This window comes from Micromesistius poutassou (genome assembly GCF_964030765.1).
Source record: "Micromesistius poutassou genome assembly, chromosome: 22".
Taxonomy (NCBI): domain Eukaryota; kingdom Metazoa; phylum Chordata; class Actinopteri; order Gadiformes; family Gadidae; genus Micromesistius; species Micromesistius poutassou.
In genome coordinates this window covers 6,845,421-6,864,488 of record NC_140292.1, presented here as the reverse complement: position 1 = coordinate 6,864,488, position 19,068 = coordinate 6,845,421, and the positions used below count along the sequence as shown (strand labels likewise).

At 43.7% G+C, this 19,068-nt stretch overlaps 3 protein-coding genes across 4 annotated transcripts in view; all 3 read right to left on the bottom strand.

The window, feature by feature from the left end:
• Positions 1-873: 873 nt before the first annotated feature.
• On the bottom strand, positions 874-4,598 carry smtna (smoothelin a). The gene is made up of 8 exons (XM_084486545.1): positions 4,485-4,598; positions 3,812-3,917; positions 3,283-3,358; positions 2,939-3,007; positions 2,734-2,797; positions 2,359-2,461; positions 1,994-2,145; positions 874-1,264 (listed from the first exon to the last, which is right to left on the bottom strand). Exons 2-8 carry the CDS (start codon positions 3,896-3,898, stop codon positions 1,117-1,119), a joined length of 699 nt encoding a protein of 232 aa, XP_084342671.1. The 5' UTR covers positions 3,899-3,917; positions 4,485-4,598; the 3' UTR covers positions 874-1,116.
• Positions 4,599-9,143: 4,545 nt separating this feature from the next.
• slc35e4 (solute carrier family 35 member E4) lies at positions 9,144-12,470 on the bottom strand (the record flags this gene model as incomplete). Its single annotated transcript, XM_084486390.1, has 3 exons — positions 12,398-12,470; positions 10,945-11,558; positions 9,144-9,763 (listed from the first exon to the last, which is right to left on the bottom strand). The coding sequence occupies exons 1-3, from the start codon at positions 12,406-12,408 to the stop codon at positions 9,144-9,146; spliced, it is 1,245 nt and encodes a 414-aa protein (XP_084342516.1). The 5' UTR covers positions 12,409-12,470.
• Positions 12,471-15,976: 3,506 nt separating this feature from the next.
• osbp2a (oxysterol binding protein 2a) overlaps positions 15,977-19,068 on the bottom strand; it is a gene marked incomplete at both ends in the record, with an annotated part of 15,603 nt that continues 12,511 nt past the window's right edge. For both annotated transcript variants that reach the window (XM_084486770.1, XM_084486771.1), the window contains 3 exons: positions 15,977-16,116; positions 17,545-17,765; positions 18,557-18,741. In XM_084486770.1, coding sequence (XP_084342896.1) covers positions 15,977-16,116; positions 17,545-17,765; positions 18,557-18,741 — 546 coding nt within the window. The remainder of the gene's footprint in view (positions 16,117-17,544; positions 17,766-18,556; positions 18,742-19,068) is intronic.

Here is a 19,068-nt window from a genome sequence, read left to right as displayed (position 1 = left end):
CGTCTGTGATAGGCGTGCACCTCCATGCAGTTCCGACCGGTCTGCCATCAGACGACACCTCTCCTCTTCACGACCCCGGTGAAGAAGTGGGACCAGGAGACAGGTGCACTACACACTCAGGGATCGTAGTCCCAAGCATAGGTTCTTTTCTTTTTCGTTCTATAAATAACTATAAGTCTAATCGATGACGCAATAATCCTCGATGCGCGTCAAGAATTAAAACGTCAATCTGTCCCCGCACGTGTGCTACAATGCACTCAGTTAATGCATTTCATTGCAAGTCACCAACCACAGCAACAGCCACTATGGGCCCACCATGGGTTTTAGCGGGACTACCGCCTACCACTCAGAAAGCACAAAACATTATAACCATGTTCAACAGAAAAAGTGATGTTAAACAATATAACAATAAATATAAAATAACAATAATAAATAATGTCGTAGATATAAAGTTATTCTTTATGTCTAACATGTATTTGATTGGGCCTAACGGTGTATCATTATGAGTAGGCCTATTATTATCAGTAGTGTACCGTCTCTCAACAGACTAGACCTGATCATTATTGATTTTCCAACTACAATCCCATACAGATTTGACCCTGTAACCAAGATATGTTTTAATATGATTTTAGATATGTTTTATTAAAGTGGAACAAAATACTAAATTGTTGACTTTAGAAACAATGTAGACATGCCATGAAAATCCATTGCCGCCTGCATGCATTAAATGCAGATCTGTATAATCTCAACAGAACATGATGTTCCTAAGTACCAGCTGTCACACACACACACACACACACACACACACACACACACACACACACACACACACACACAATCACACACATATACATTTGCTAACACCTACACAAACAAACTGCAAATAGAGCACTCAAGGATGTGCAATTATTCAAAAAAACACTTAGTGGTGAAAACACTCCATGAAACCAAAGCTTATCATCACGGTGAGTTCTGTACATTAAGTACAGTGTCGTATTACATTTGATATAAGAGTAAAAACTGTAAAAATAATAATAATAGGTGTAAAATAAAAATACAAAGATGTTGCCGTAAAAAAAAAATTGGTGTAAAAGAAAAATACAAAGATGTTGCCGTCTACGGCCTCTTTTTGGTTTTGACCAGGCCTTTCTCCACCAGACATCGGTAGAACTCTTGGATGTATGTGTAGACACACTTCCAGTCTGGCTCTGCCATACGCAGTAAGTCTTCCACATCCAGCAGGGGGGGACAATTTGCCAACTTCCTGCAAACCAAGAAATGGGGGAAGGAGATAGAGATAGATAGAGAAAGAGAGACAGAAAGCGAGATGGAGAGAGAGTAAAGAGAAGAGAGAGTAAAGAGAAGAGAGAGAGAGAGAGAGAGATGGAGAGAGAGTAAAGAGAAGAGAGTGAGAGAGTGAGAGGGAGATGGAGAGAGAGTAAAGAGAAGAGAGAGAGAGAGAGTAAAGAGGAGAGAGTGAGAGAGGGAGAGAGAGAGAGGGACAGTAAAGAGAAGAGCAGAGAGAGCGAAAGTAAAGAGAAGAGAAGGGAGAGAGAGAGAGATGGAGAGAGAAGAGAGAGTAAGGGAGAGAGAGAGTTGGAGAGATAACATAAAGAGAGAGTGTAGAGCGAGAGAGTAAAGTGAAGAGAAAGAGAGGGTAGCGAGAGAGAGAGAGAAAAGTTAAACAGAGGGGTAGAGAGAGTGACCTATAACTCTAGCTGGTTGAGGAAGTACATGGATATTACACTAGTATACAGTGTAATGGTAAATGTATTAAAGAATGTAACAACCTTTAACAGGAGGTACTTATGGAGGTACTTATGCGATAACATTACGGAACCACCCAAACCCTAATCCCTACAGTAGCATGAAACCACATCTCACATTAACCACAAACCACAACCGTTATGACATAGTGAGCACATGCTGTTACATATTGCAAGTAAAAACAAAGACAGAGCCGCCAATTCAAACAAGGCCTGCGTTAACTCACTCTGCGGTAGTGAACGCCAACTCAAAGTTGTCTCTGCGTTTGTTGGGGTTGAGGGTGGAGTACTCAAAGGCGTCCGGGAAGAAGCGGTGCACCAGTGCGCAGAAGGCGATGCCGTCGCTCCAACTGGAAGAGAAGTTCTTGATGCTCACCCCCTACAGGGGAACACAGCAGAGTTAGTCATGTCACGTGTATTTGTAGAGCCAGCCATCCCAGTTATACAGTCTCAAAGGGCTGCGAACAGGCCCCCATGATATGTATATATGCTAACCCTGGGCCACTGAAAGGGGGAAAACTCCCTTAAACCCCCGAGGGACCCGACGTAGCAGAGACAGCTAGAGGAGGGCAGTAGGTGACACTGGGTTTACCTCATATGGCTCCGTTTTGGCGCGACACCAATCCAACAGCATCTGCTTGACGTTTTTAGTGTTGGGCGCTGCGGCGGTGGGGCTTCTTACACTGGTGTCCGAGCTGTACAGGACACACACACACACACACACACACACACACAGGGAATGCATACAATGTGTGCTTACAGTGGCTCTTTAAAAAGGACTTAGTGTATAAGATATACTATATCATGGATACAATTTTGTATATACGATAAAAGTATATACTCAAAGGGTCACGTAAGCTTTTAAAGTTAAGTACAATTTCAATAAACTACGAATAGAAGTACAATGCATTTTGGGATGTCGAAGCAGCATCATCGTAGGGCTTCAGGTGATGTTGTGTGGTCCTACCTGCTGGTGGTCTTTGGGGGACAGTTAAAGGACATCTGGATGGGTGACACCGGGGTCTTTGGTTCTGTTTGGTCAGGGAGCAAGTCAGGAATTTTCATGTTAGTTTAAATAGTTAATTGATTGATTCCATGGTTTAAATCAATGGAGTTCGTTTGAGGGACTCTGTCGTAAATAAAGAGAGGTTGAGGGGGGGGGGGTCACTGACTTGGCTGCCCTCTTTGGTTCAGACCCTTCAAGTCCTCCTGTCTGGACCCACGGTCCTTCTCTCTCTTATCTGAGAGTATGGAGGAAGATAAACAACATATCAATAAGATACGTTGTCCTTGAAGTTCCACTTGAAACAGAATGTACATGTAAATATATATATATATATATCATATATAGAAGAATGGATGGAGCAAAACAAATAAGGGGGGAAAAAGGCAGAAGAAAAGATTCCATTTGTTCACGTAATGTGAGATTGATGAGGATGAGAAGACAATATAAACAAACATAAATATATTTATATTGGCAGGGACTGCGAGTGTTTTTTGAAGCTGTGGTCTTTACCTCTCTTTGACTTGAGCAGTTCCCTGAGTGCAGCTCGCAACATTTTCCTCTCCTCAAAATCAACAGCTTTATCCAGCTGGAAGACAGAAATCCACTCTAAACAGACGCCGACACGCTGACATAACGTACTAATTGAGCAGCAAAGTATCCTGGAAACATTTAATCATTTTTGAGCAAAAATCTCACTTTGGGATTTAAAAACTCTTCAGTGAGAGCCAATTCTGGTCTAATTACTTCTGTCATCATAACTGTGTACACCATGAACACTGTGTGTAATGGTGACATAAACAACATATACACAGAACAACAATTTATGTTATGTTGACGTGACTATCTGAAGCAGCATTCATGATAAAATTTAATTCTATATAGTTTAAAGTACTTAAATAAACGAATGAAATTACATTTATGGGGCCTGATTGAGTCTGTGTGTCTTCGTGAACATATGGACCACATCAAAAGTGTGAATAGCCGTGTCTAAGTAATGCGTTAGCGGTGGTCATTGTCACATTGGTTTGTACTGCCTGACCATTTTATTGAGGACGTCTTCATCCTGGATGGCAGCGAGGTCCTGGCTGCTTGGGGGACCAGAGGATACAGCAGCATCGGCCTCCATGTTCTGCTAGATCAGACAACTGCAGAAAAAAAGTTCCCACAATTTTTGTGGGAACTTTTGTAAGCATTTGCTCAAAAAAGACTACAAAGCCTACATATGATTACAAGAGGAGTCAAAAATAGCAACAATGTCATTGAAATAGTTTCAAGTCGACCAATCTTGTTAGATTACAAATCTCTCAATTAGTTGGCAAGAATGTATGGAGCAGGAGAATAAGTGGGGAAACAGGCAAGAACATGCAACAAGATTGTATCTGTTCAAGTAAACTGTTGGAGTGAGTCTAAACCAACGTAAACCATGTAGTGGCGCGTAGGACCAACTGTTAGGTTTGTGTTTATTAGAGAGCCCCTCATTGTTTCTCAGCAACAGGCCCAGCGCAGCAGCACAGAACTGTCTGGAACAAGTACATATATAGTAATGTAGCACTGACTGCATGCAGAAGTATGCAATAACACCGTCAGCGCTGAGAACCAAAAACATAAGTTTTCAACACATGAAAAACACAAAAAATCTGGATTATCTGGATCGATTTTTATTCTAGTTATGTTTTGTATAAAATGTGAATGTGTGTAAATGCATTGTTTACCTCTATAGACATTCATCAAGTGGAATTTTGGTGTGAAATCGTCAGTGTCCTTCAGGGTGCTGGTAATGTCTGGTAGAATGCTCCTCAAACAGCTGTCCTGAAGTCTGTGGTGTTCTGGCTGTTGAGGAGTCCCTGTCCTTCTTCTCTTTATACAGCAGCAGTAGAGAAGCGTTTTTTGTAGCCCGACCCCCTCTTCACACCCACAACCCATGCTCCATAATAAGGACACTTGTTCAGATAAGCCACTTTTGCTTGCCCAACTTTGGAATGATTGAGTTGTGTTTTGATTGAGTCTCATGGTTCTCGTTTGTTGTGCAACTGGCCATCACTAGATGGCCAGTAGACTCTGTCAAAACACGATTTAATACCCCAGACAATATCTTTAATTAAGCAGTACCGCAACACTATCTTTAGAGTTAAAATAAATGGACCTGTAGCCTATATGGCTTGTAAATCGTGACGTCCCATCACAATGATCGCCTCCATTTCGGAAGTTAAATATAGGAAAGTTATTGGTATAAATTGTGTTTTGGTAATTGTTTAGTATTTAATTGTGTAATTATTTATCATTATGGGGTGCCATTGTTGTGTTAGAACCTGTCACAGCTTTTGTCTCATTGAATGGGAATGTTAACATGATGAGCCTAGTTTACGGTATATTTAAGTTTAATCGAATTAGAGATACAACATAACTATCGTCTTTACTCTACATAGACTCTCATCACAAAATGTCAGACAAAAAGCAATGCATTCCGATGTACAAGCCCTAGATACTCAAACTTATATCACGATGGGTGCCATCTTGTGAGACAGAACCAGAAGAACCACGAGGTAACGACCTCTAAACACGGCAAGTTCAACACGGTGTGACGCAATTTGCATTCCCTAATCTAGCGTTTATGTATATGACTTGGATGTATGACTCTGAATATCCCCGTTAATGTCGGCCTATGATCACATTTTTGACATTCCTTTAAAGGAGTGCTGATTCCTCAGGCACTCTTCACAAGTGCAGTGTCCGTGAATTCCCGGGAACTGAATGGGTTAAACATAACAAGGAAAATATGAGCAAACAGCACTGCCTTATTCAGGCAAAGGCTGGAGCGTGGTGTTCAAGGGAGTCAAGATGTCTTTGTATGAACCAATCAGTAGACCTCCTACGCATTCTCGTTCAGCCAACTCTGCACTCACACACTCCAAGAGATGCCAGTTAGTGAATTACAGTCTATTCAACTTCTTGATGGGTCTAGTTATGATCCAGCTATGCTGAATATTTCCTAGTATCATCTTCTATGCAATGAAGAGTGCATGAAACCTTGCAAACGGCGCCATCAAGTGGTGAATTTAGGTAGACACTCTAGTTTAAACCACAATATGGCTACTGTGGCCTTTAGTTAATTTTCAGATCCTCTTCAGTAAGGAAGAACTGAAGGAATAATTTCTGTGAATTTGTCACTTGGTGAGAATACCACGTTATCAACTGAGGCAACTGGGTACAGTCATGGGTTTGAAAGAAGACACTCATTGTAAAGGGGAATTGTGGGAGACATTCATTCCCCATGACGCGCAGATGTGAGAAACATCTGCCACAGAGGCTTTTATGATTGTGTTACTTTTTATGCTCATGAATATTGTTGGGCCTTAAAACGTCACCTAAATAACATTCTGATACAATTAAAATTTGAAAGAGACAAGGTGCAAAATTTTCATTGTTCATCTTTTTTATATTTGCGCCAGCCATATTGTAAAATACATAAATATTAAAATAACTATATACACCCCTGTTGAAAAATGAAACAATGCGAAACACAGAACATGCGTTGAAGGCTGGATCTCCATAACTGCTATGGAGGACGAGGCCAAACACAATCGTCATGGAAGGACAATCAAAACAAGTTAATGAGGGTGTATCATAACGGTAGCATATCCTTAACTCTATGTGGCTATAAAGTTGCAGTCAGCTGAAATGAGTATTCCTTCTTAAAAAGACAAAATTCTGTTCAAAGTAGTGTAGCATTAGTGTGTATACATCGGTTAAGCTTTGTTATGTGGCTGCCCATTGCAATGTGTGTTTACTTAACTAAAAGGAAAGACTTGACAAGCCTGACATTTGAGGAAATCAATAGTCATTAGAATCAGTCAGTACATCAATCAGTACATAAACCTCTAATCGTTGACACTTGATTAAGTCATAATTAATTATTGCATTTGCCATAGCATGTACAGCTGTGACATTATTCTAGTTTTCAGTTTATATTTCACATGATAGTCTTGTATTAAAACCGTTTACTGTTTTTAATGGAAACATTGCTCCCAGCATATGCTACAAGGCTCCACTATACCACCAGGTGAGAGGGTCCTGTACCCACACAAGCCGTTGCTAAATATATCAATTTGTGACATCATTAGTGGGATGAACTCCCACCCAGACATGCAATGGACAGGTCAAAGGTTAGGGTTACAGTGCCCTCATTGGAGGACCCTTCCAACTGGTCGGACTGGATAGGATCAAACCATCATGCATCTGTTGACTCGTGATGTCATAAGTGGATAGGGTTTTAAATGGCTTGTGATGAGTCATCTTGACTTCCTCATACCTCGTGGGTTACCAGAGCGGCCAGTGCTTAATGTGATCTGGTGTGGCCAGGATGCTGGAAAGTCAAGGTCACCATCCTGGTATCATGTTTCAACAAGCAATCAGAGCTTCCCTGACATGGAGCCTGCCCACCGCTGTGTCTACTAGTAAAACAATGGGAAGGAAGGAAGCTGGCACATCGGCCAATGAGTGTGGGGAACTTGACCTCCATGATAAACGTTAAAACTCACTCATCGGTTTGTCCTCTAGTGGCTGAAAAAAGATCAGACCATCAGCTTTTATATGGCACCCCCTACTGGAAGAGGCAGAAATATCATTTGAAAAGTGACAAAAACATTGGCATTGTTATTATTTAAGATCCTTATAGATGCATTAGCATCCTATATCCTGTGGTAAAATCTTTTTACCAGCCCTGTGTGAAACATATGTGCTATTTGACCTGTGACCGACCTTAAACAAGCAGAATAGACAGATCTTCAGTAATAAAAGTAAAAGCATAAGCTTTAATAATCTTAATCTTTAAACATTATTCTTTTAATTATACTGTATGCTTGAGATAGGTTGCAGGTTCAATTTGATTAGCTTATATATCCTGTGATTGTTATGGCCAGTTCATCACAAATAACATTATTTACTTAAAATAAACTAAAATGCATTGAATGCATTAAAATAAAGCACGTGAACAAGAACCATGTCACACAGTAAAGTCGGTACAGTCTTTACCGACAGTACAGACCGCTGTAGCCTACCGACTACAGTAGACTATAGACTACATTAGACTAAAGACTACAGTAGACCATAGACTACTAGAAGAGGCACCTGCAGTTTAGAAAAACCAACAAGCTGGGCTCTCATTGGTTAGATCCTCAGAAGCATTTGCAAGCTTTGGGTCTTCCTCGTCAGCTTCTCCACAGGGAGGAGAGCAGGAAAATGGAGTTGAGACTCCTTAGAGTGTTACGGTCTAATAATAATAATAGATAATAAGCCACTGTGGGAAAAGGTCATTAATTGGAGTCATATTTGAAAAGGTTTTTAAGCCGGGAAACTTAACTAGTGTGCACTAAGAGGGCAGCTGTGCTGTGGCCTCTGAGCTTCTGCAGAGCGAATCACATGTTACCCCCGACACCAGATGAGACGCCCTGGCCACACAACAACAATCTCTTGAACCTCATCATTTAAACCATTACGCAACTAATGCATTTGTGTGTAGTTCTTGGCCCGCTTCTGACACACACACACACACACACACACACACACACACACACACACACACACACACACACACACACACACACCTGAAAAAAATGAACAGTACTTTTGAATACAGTACTTAAAAATAGAGGAGCCTATTTTGTTATTCAAGCGGAGAACTAACTGTCATTCACTTGTAGATCCGTCTGTCCCTGACATGCAGATCTGTCCATCCCTGACGTGTAGCTGCGTCTATCCCTCACATGTAGACCTTTACAAGCTTGTAGCAGTGGATGAATAGAGTCCTCCATGTTCACAGTGCGGTTAGTATAACAGCTCTCATCATGAGGTACCAAATAGTTCAGTGTGCTATGCAGGCATCAGAGCATTCTGAAGGATCCCGGACAAACCATCATCACCCACACCACCCACCTTCTTTGCGGTTTCTCATGCTTTGCCCCCGTTGCAGTAAAATAAATACATTTGCACAGTGTAAAGTAAACAAAAACAAAAATCTGATCCTAAAAAAAACAAAACAAATAAAAAAACCAAACATGGTTTTGTCGTCATCAGCATGAATGGCCTCCTGAGAACCCCGGTCCCTCTCCTCGTCCTCTGGATCCAGACTACCCACTGAGGTAGCACCTTAAACCAGCCTGTTCTCATCATCTCCCTCCACTTCAGTCCATCTCCTAGTCGTCCAATACCAGAACCAACTGAGGTAGCAAACTAGAGCTTTCTTTACGCAATCGTCCATTGTCAGTCTCTCCTCCTCCCTTCAGTCCGCCTCCTTGACCTCTACATCCAGCCTACCTACTGAGGTAGCCACCAAGAGCCAGCTTCAAACCATCATCACCCTCTTTCCCTCCCCTTCAGTCCATCTTGTCCCGCTCTGTCCTCGGAGATAACCTCTCCGTGTGGTGATGCGACACGGTCAGCCCAGACGGGCCAGAAGGAGATCCATCCTCCTCCTCCACGCGACCCCCGTGGTCCCTCTCCTCCTCCTCCTCCTCCCGGCGGCCCTCATCCTCATCCCCATCCGTGTCCTCGATTCCCCGCCGATTCCCCGCCCCTGCTGAGGCCTTGGCGGCGCTGCGGGCGTCCAGGTAGTCGCCGAGGAACTCCGAGTTCTGGTAGATGAGCATGCCGCTCAGCGTGAGTGCCACGCCGGCGTAGCTGAGCGCCGTGAGCTCGCTGCCGAACAGCAGCTGGGAGAGCAGCAGGTTGCCCACCACGCTCAGGTTGCCCAGGATGTGCAGCGTGACGGCCGAGGTGAGCGCGATCACGCTGCTGCTGGCCAGGTTGTACAGCACCGAGCCCAGGCAGCTGAGCACGATGAAGAGCCACAGGTGGCCGTCGTAGTGCCGCGGCCACTCCAGCAGCGACCAGTTCTCCAGGGCCAGCGCCGCCACCGCCAGGATGCAGAAGCTGGGGATGGCCATCAGGTAGAGCAGGAACACGGAGTTGATCTTCTCCTCCTGCAGCAGGATGCCTGCGGCACAGAGGAACCACAACACACACACAGCTGAATACCGAGGAGGCGGGACACCGCAGGGCTCCAGAGATGAGAAGAATGCGTTTGTAATACCCTGTTTACCTAGTCCCGCTGGCCTTTGAACCAGCTTTACAGGCTTGTTCATGCGCTGTACACACACACACACACACACACACACACACACACACACACACACACACACACACACACACACACACACACACACACACACACACACACACACACACACACACACACACACACACACACACCTCGTCTCTCTCCATTTCAGATGTCTTCACCGAACCAACTTCCCACTGAAGGCCATGTGTCATTAGTCCTGGTGGTATGCCAGCTGTTGGCCTATAACGGTATGTGTGACTCAGTGAAGCCAAAGCTGTCAAGCCCAAAGGTAAACACCACAGACAGACACAATGACAACACAAGTTCTGCAAGATGGAAAGAGAGCTGACCACACCCCTACAGTGTCTGATTGGTTTGTTTGGTCGAAATTCATGAATTAAGGGGAAATGATTAGTTGCGACAACTGTAACGTTTGACTTTACCAGGGGATTCATATAGCCTGGGTGATTTATGACCACCCAAAGTAGGGTCAGGGACTGAGCTGTGATGAAGGGGCACAACACATTGTTCCCCTGACCGCAGAACAACACCAGAATACTGATTCCGTCATGTAGGACTATTCAATCTGTCTTCTGACATTATGAACCACATCATGTGCATTTCATGGTTCATTGCCTGAACAAATTGTCATCACAAAACCATGCTTGTCTGAGCGTAGCGACTTAACTAAATGATCGTAGGGGGGACATTACGTAACTAACCCACATGACAGCAACTCAACACAGAGAACATCTGTCTACAACTAGCGGCACATGACTGTACAGTGTGAGAGGGAGGGTGTAGGGAAATGATTGGTTAGGAAAACACTAAAAGTATTCCCTTAGACACAACGCCCTCAGGGTGTGTACAAGACTGAAGGAAAACTGTAAACGTAAACTTTTCCGGACCTGCAAATTACAAGTGTGAGCCACCACATAAATCAGGGTGCGCGGTTACCAAGAAGTTATTTCCACGTTTACGACGCATGACAATCAAATATATATTCCGCTTACGCTGTCTGAGAAACCAGCCAAACGAGTCTAGAAAGTACTTACTTTGCTGAATGGACTTGACACCCCTCAACATAGTGGCGGCAAACACGAAGAAGCAGCCGGTCTGGTCGAACTGCACCTCGCCCATGATGCTGAAGGAGGCTCCGAGGCAGATGGGCATCATGGCGGTGTACTTGAGGATGTGGTGCTGCTTGCCCAGGATCAGCGTGGAGATGGCCAGGGTGAAGAGCGGCGTGGTGGTGTAGATCATCTGGGCGAAGGACAGCTGCACATAGTTCAGGCCCATGTTGCCGAAGGCGATGCTAGCGCAGAACGTCAGGCTCAGCAGGAACACCTTGCAGCGGGCGCTGTGCGACAGGTCCGGCTCCCCTCCGGAGCCCTTGTGTCGGAACGTCCGCAGCTTGATCAGCCCATAGTCCACCACGATGGCTGTCAGCATGTGCAGCGCGGATAACAGCAGCGGGTACCTGAAGTTGTACACCGCGAATATCCATTTGTTGAGACTGGAGATGGTGGTTCCCGTGACGAGCCAGACAATGACAGCCGACAGCAGATGAAGCATCTCCGAGAGGGGTCTCCTCCCTCTGGGTTCTCGCTCGGTGACCTCGCTTCTGGAGACGCCATCGTCACTAATCATGTTCGTATCATTCTCGTCTCTGTAAAAAAGACCAACACGTGTTCACATCGCAAAGAAACAACAAACAGGCAATCCGATTTGTTTTCCTCTGGAGTGGAGTGACAGACTGCTCGTTTCTCCGATGCGGGCTGATGTGGGTCGCCTGGGTGTTGCGTTTTATTTCGCTGCAAAGTAAACCTGTATTCGATACCGCCTAAAGCCACGCGCTTGTATTTTGCATCTGATCCCGGTTGTGTAAGAGGAACCACCCATAACCTGACTCACCCCACCCATACCAATCGCAAGCCCGGATGCTACACCAGGAAGACAGGCGAAAGCGTGCTTTCCCCTCATTGGTTGCCCGGAAGTTGGGACCCGCCTCCGCTCCACATCGAGAAGCGATGATTGGTTGCTCTCTTGAAACAACGAAATTTGACAAAATAAAGAAATACATACATGGACCATACGGTCGTGATCATGAATACGCCAGACTGGCACCCCGTCGTTCTTAGAGGAACACTTTGTCCGGACACGCTGTCCTACACTGCGTTTAACCACCATATGCCAGCCAGTCCTCGAGTGCAACATGTGTTTTTTAAATAGCAGATGACTTCATGCTGTCATCGCGCGGTGTCTCTGAACCACAACCCAGTACTATAAACAAAAACATAGATAATCAAGCGCGCAATATAGCGGCACACACCACATCAAAGGGGCGACGCTAATATATAAATATGTATCGTTTATGTATTATTAACCGCGACAACATTATCATGTCAGAAATGTTCCGTAGCCAACCTGGCGAGTGGTGCCTGACTGTCACTTGACACTAGTATCTGAAAATTGTGGCCTCGACTTGTGTTGTTGTCCTACAATCACCTTAGCCTCATAGCAAAGTCGGGTGTCTAGCTAGCCTCCAGCTCACCTCGTCCCAGGCGTTCTCGTCTCACGACGGGACACCTGGAACCGGATGCTTCGGAAGAGCGTTATTTGAGGGAGGGCGGGACTTCGGTTACATGGGTTTAACGGCAAGAGAGGGAAGGACTTCGTTTACGTTACATGTTTTGGATATTGCTCAGTCGAATTCAAATTTGTCAAATCTCCATATTGGTTCTCTCTGTTATTATTCTTGTTATGTTCTTATTCCTCTGACCCGGGGCCTTTTAAGGGGCTTACACAAAACATAGGAAGTAAGAGAACGGAAATTGCGTTGCGGTAGAGCTGGATAACGGTTCATTGCCGGATCCTCTCTCAGCCTAGCTACCGACGCTAGCTACACTGGAGCCATGAGAATCACATCAGGTGAATACATTAACCGGCAACCTCAGCAAATCGTTTTCCGTCGAACATTAAGGGTCGAGTCTGTCTGCCTGTACCTACCTTACAGTAAAAATATCCCGGGTTTTTGTAGTTGGTTACTTTACCTATGAGTAACTTGGTGTTGACAGCATCCCAGCAGCAGTATCCTCCCGTCGGTTGGTGTGTGTGTGTGTGTGTGTGTGTGTGTGTGTGTGTGTGTGTGTGTGTGTGTGTGTGTGTGTGTGTGTGTGTGTGTGTGTGTGACTCATTTTACACTGCAGTGCACACTGCCCTGCTATGGATAGGCTATATAATAATAAGTATAATAAGCAAATAGGATCTTCAGTCTCTTTTAATGCGTCTTTTTCAAATAAATCACTCTTATTTTGCTCGTCCAAAACGGCATAGTCTGTATGTGAATCAATGTGTTTGTGATTTTTTTATTTGTAGGCTACAAAACACAGAAAATACATTGGGTAAACCTTAGAGTATGGGGTTGACCGACTGCTTGTCTCTTTATTTCTCCTCACTCATACAACTTAAACTCACAATTGTATTATAGTAAGAAGTATAGTACCTAACCTAAGTTACAGTTGTGTTTTTATTTGAGCTCAAAAACAGAAATGTTCGAGGTCATAGGGCACAAAAGGTGAATTCACATCATGTTCATTGAATTAATATAAACTTTCCCTAATTAGATACAGAGGCCTTAAACAACTAAACGTGCTTCAGCAGCACTCTAAAATCATGCATCTATGCTGTATGTTGTCACATGCTGTGTGGCTTTTGGCTGCAGACAACCATGACGCTATGCACAATAAACAGCCCGTTTGCTTCTTTAAGCTTCTATTCTTTGTGATACATCAAAATTATACATTTGTCATCAGTATTGAGTCATTTGCCAAAAATGTATCACCTGATATTCAGTCGTTGTTTAATTGAGGATATATTTACACACATAGACCTATAATTTTACAGAAGTGCCTGAAATATACATGAAACAACATCTTCCAGCCATTGTACATGTTGTACCTTTTGTGTTTCACATTTGGCACACAAGATGAAACAAGAATAAAAAGTGCTGTTTTAGAACCTGACTGTTACATGTGCTTATTCCACCTGCAAATACAGCTGATATAGTTTTCTCCAAGTCATTTGTCTCAATGCATGAGGACGCATCATACCACATAAAAGACACAATGGTTCAATACCTGGCTGCATTTAAAACGTAGATTTGTTGCAAAGCTTTTGCTAAGGACTACCATATCCTAGACAGAGCTGTGTTAAACAGCAGTTGAATGTTTTTTTTTAAACCATTCACACTTTAATCTTGTTGTATGAAGCACCTTAAGCAAACCTCTTTCCTTGACATTTGATCCTCTCTAAGACAGCATCTCTATGCTGCCTGTCGTGTAGTTGACATATTGCTGACAACACCTAAAAGGTGAACAATGGAGCTGTAAAGTATAGGGAACACTTAGATAACACAACGGGAAGTCTGCAGGGGAGAAGAGAGTGCGTTAAGAAAAGTAAGAAAAGGCTTGTTGAGACAAGACCTAGCCTTATTAATTTATAACTGCAGGGTGTTCTCCCGCTGGATTGTGCCAAAGGGAAACCGAGGTGTGAATCGTTCGCAATTACAATTTAATTGCTGTTATGATTCAAATGGGCAAAAATCTTTCAAACAGGAGGTTAATTTAAGTGTCACTCGGTATTGAAAAGTGGTTGGGATGTAAGTGCTCAGATGAAAATAAAGATCTTAAAAACTGTCCTCAACATGTGCGATTTGAGGCGATGTAATGGGGACATCGGTATGAGGTCAGTAGATACTTACAGCGAGAAAGAAAATTGCATAAGGATGCATCAAAAGGGCCTAGGCTACTACAGAGTAGACACATTACGTGTGCATCCTTATGTCACTTTTGGACACTTTCTTCTGTATTTACTGTATTAAACATTGTATGTTTTATCGTGCAAATAAACATTTTTCAAAGTATCCTCATTTGTTAGTTCACATTTCTTTGAGCAAGCTATTTTACGGATCTATTTTTTAACAAATTATTCTTTTAAAAAGGGATGGGGACAAAATCTGCCATTTCAAAAAAGTGGTGAGGACATGTCCCCAGTGTGGACGACACCTCTTCAAGGTCAAGAATGAGCCTGAGCAGTCCGGTACATAAACACCTAGGTCAGACACTTCTGGTGAACCATTTACATATGTTTCTGTGTCTACTATCTATGGACAGCGGTTTGGTTTTAATTGACTTATTGAATTGTCCCCATCAGTAAAAGAAAGAAAATGCTTATATATGCAGTTTTGGTATTTACAAATATGAATATTTTCCCGACACCATCGAGTGGGACCAGTGAATGAAGCTGCAGCATGAAAGCCTATGAATGTGGAAGAACTATACTCTACATCTCACCAAGGTCACCCTCCAGAAAGGGAACGCTGCTCCAGAAATTTAAAAACAACAGATTGCCCTATCCACTCCCGTCCCGCGATAACACACACCCCATTAATGAAGTCCCTTTTTAATGCATATAACTTTTCGTTAGACCATGGACAACTCACTCTTCCCTCTCATATCACTCTCACACACACACACACACACACACACACACACACACACACACACACACACACACACACACACACACACACACACACACACACACACACACACACACACACACACACACACACACACACACACACACACACACACACACCTTGGTCTACAAGCAATGAACATAAAAACAATGCTCAAATGATCCGAGACCGTTCTCAGTATAAACACATATGCTGTTCTACATTAAGCAGCACAAAGTAGATGGGGATATTATTATCAGTGAGTCTAAACTATGATTTAATAGTCTAAGTATTTAGGTAAGTTATTAAATGGATCTAATTTAAGCAGGAAAACAGTTAGGTTAACTCCACACACACACACACACACACACACACACACACACACACACACACACACACACACACACACACACACACACACACACACACACACACACACACACACACACACACACACACACACAGCAGCTAACGATATCTCATCAACCTCCTTCAACCGCCTCCCCTCTAGGGTCCAAGTCCAGGCCTAGAAGCAGTAGAGTCCCAAAGTGCAGGCCTAAAAGCCCTCAGAAGATCTCCGGACACTGGGTCCAGTCTTGCCTCTCCTTGGCCTCCCAGTAACCGCCCCGGTAGACGAAGGTCCGCTCCCCTCCATCGTTGGTCCTCTTCTCGAACCACAGGGGGTGGTAGCCTTCGAGGTCTTGGCCTGAGGAGTCACACACATCCACACGGTGGTGCATCACGGTTGTGTGGTTGGATGTCAACAGATAACGTTTTTCTGAACCGAGTTGTCTCGGTTCCAAACTAAACCGCCACGTTCAGATGCTATTGTCGCTGCTCCACTATACAGATCTATAATACGACCATAGGTCTATATCGTATAGGTCGACATAATATCGTTCTATACTATAAAGATCTTTACTATATAGATAAATACTAGAGTATATCTAAACTATATAGGTTATACTATCCAGATATATACTATATAGATCTATGCTGTCTAGACCTATACTATAAAGATCTATAAAGCATGTGTCTATACTATCTAGATATATACTCTTTAGATCTAAATAGTATAGATCTAAATAGTACAATTATATATAGTATAGCTCTATGCTACGTATATCTATAATATATAGACATATACTTAAGCAATAGATCACGACAGGCTGTGCCCCCTTAACTGTGGTATAATGACCGTATACCACTGACTGAAGTGAGCTATTGCTTTTATAAAACGATTACGTAAGTATGGCGAAGTCATAGACACCCTCAATTTTGAAAAAGCTAGAAAGTCGGAAAAGCATTTTTTTAACGAATACAAAAAAGTAGTCCCTCCTGGCTGCCGGCAAAGTGTATGGCGGTTGCTATGCAACACACTGTAGCGTCCTTCAGAGAGAAGGCTAGGCTAAAGACGGTAGCTTGGTTCGCCGGCAATTTAGCCTACTATCGAGTTCACTCACCGTGTGCCTATTGCTTTACAACATTTCCACCCTCTCCATAAATCAACATGTTTTTTAGGCTTCAGTGAACTATGCTATTGCTTTTATATATAAATAAACAACAGTTCAAGTTAGGCGCGGAGTGATACTGAACTCCGTAAACTGAACGGGCGTCATAGCTGTGTGTATACGCTCAATATACAACAGTTGGGAACCAATCAGATCGCTTGATTTAAGCCACCCGTTTTATAAAGTAAAACAACAAAGGTATAGAGATATACAGTCTAGATCTATATACTTTAGATCTACATAGCATAGAGCTATACTATCTACATATATACTCTTTAGATCTAAATTGTATAGTATAGATCTAAATAGTACAATTCTATATAGTATAGCTCTATGCTACGTAGATCTATAGTATATAGATCTAGACTGTATATCTCTATACCTTGGTTGTTTTACTGTATAGGTTCCATAGTCTGTGGGGAGCCAGCCACAATAACCTTTCACTGCACACGTATGAACATGTGATATAAAGTCTTTGTCCCTAGAAGCGGTTTGGTTTCAGTTGTGTTACACTTTGAGCTGCTCTCCATGTACCCAAGGTGCTGCATGAATAAAGTGATGATCATAGATGACGAGGTGATGAATAAATAATGCCATTGTTATTCACCCGTCCGTCCACTCACCCTCCTCCAGAGCCTCGTTGGCCTGTGCCTCCCTCTTCTTCCTCTCCAGCCTCTGCCTGTCCTCCAGGCGGGTCTTCTGGATGTTGGCCTCGTCCCAGAGGCCCGCCTCCATCAGCTGCTGGTCCGGCCTCAGGCGGCTGTCGGTGGGCGCCACCCCGTCCTCGGGCTCGTTCAGCGTCAGCGCCAGCGTGGAGAAGAAGTGCATGTTCTCAGAGTTGTCTCTACGGGAGGGGAGGGAGAACCAGGATGAGAGGAGGGAGAACCAGGAGGAGAGGAGGGAGAACCAGGAAGAGATGAGGGAGAACCAGAAAGAAAGGAGGAACAGGAAGAGATGAGGGAGAACCAGGAAGAGACGAGGAACAGAACTGGAAGAGTGTGGATCCTTGACTTACTGGACTGCAAATATATAAACAGCAAATATAAATAAAGTGCTGTTTGGAATGTGCTGAAGACAAGTGATGATAGATTACTATCAAACAACAAGGCTAACCACTATTCACATTCTCTATGAACCGGAGAGGTTCACCGGCATTAAAGATGTGTTTTTCCCAAGGCTATCCCTCGGGGAGGAGGCTTTCCTCACATCTGTAACTGCTTGCACATCCCACTGCTCATATTTTCTGTCCAAAATATCAAAAAACTTTTGATTTAAATCGACCTCTTCAATCAATGTAGCTCTGCGATCCTCAGATTGTGTCCTTTTCCATCAGCTACCTGTATGTCATTTTAGTGTAAGGCCGTGTCCCAATTCTCCTCCTTCCCCTAGATTTGAGCCCTAACCCTAGATTTTGTGCGTTCCTGCGAAGGGGTAGGGTGTCCCAATACTTAAGGGAGCAAGGGGGAGTGCTGTTTTTCCCTTAAAAATCAACCCTTGAATGCTAGCCAGCTCAGTAGCTGACTTGCAGCTAAGGGCACTCGAAGCAAGTGTTCTTGTTAAGGGGAGAGAAATGGGACTGGGACTTATTCTCCCTTCTGGTTCTCATTCTGTGTGCTGAAGGGAAGGAGGACTCACGGGAGAGGGTACTTCTTCCAGAGCAGCTTGGCTGGGAGGGTCTGGTAGACGGTCTTCTGCTTGCCCTCGGAGCCTCCGCACCCGGGGCTGCTGTCCACGATCTTGGCGCACTCCATCCTGTCGTCCCAGGTCCCGGACAGGATGTAGTGGGCGGAGCCCTCCCGGTCCTGCACCACACCGGTCACCTGGAGCCAGAGGAGGAGGAAATGAAGAAGGAGTCGAAGGCAAAGGTGAAGATGAAAAGGAGGAGAAGACGAAGAAGAAAATAAGTAAAGGAAGAAGAAAATAAAGAAGTAGAAGAAAAATTAAAAACAAAGTAGAAAATAGAGAAGAAGAAACAGAAGGAAAAGGAGGAGGAGACGATGGAGAAAAAAGAGGATAAGGAAAAGAAGGAAAAGAAGGAGAAGAAGATGTTTCGGAATAATCGTCACGACTCACAATGCATGACTGTTAGATAATCTGCCATTGTTGCACCAATTTTGTTTGCATCATTGAACCAAAGTGTCAAGAGA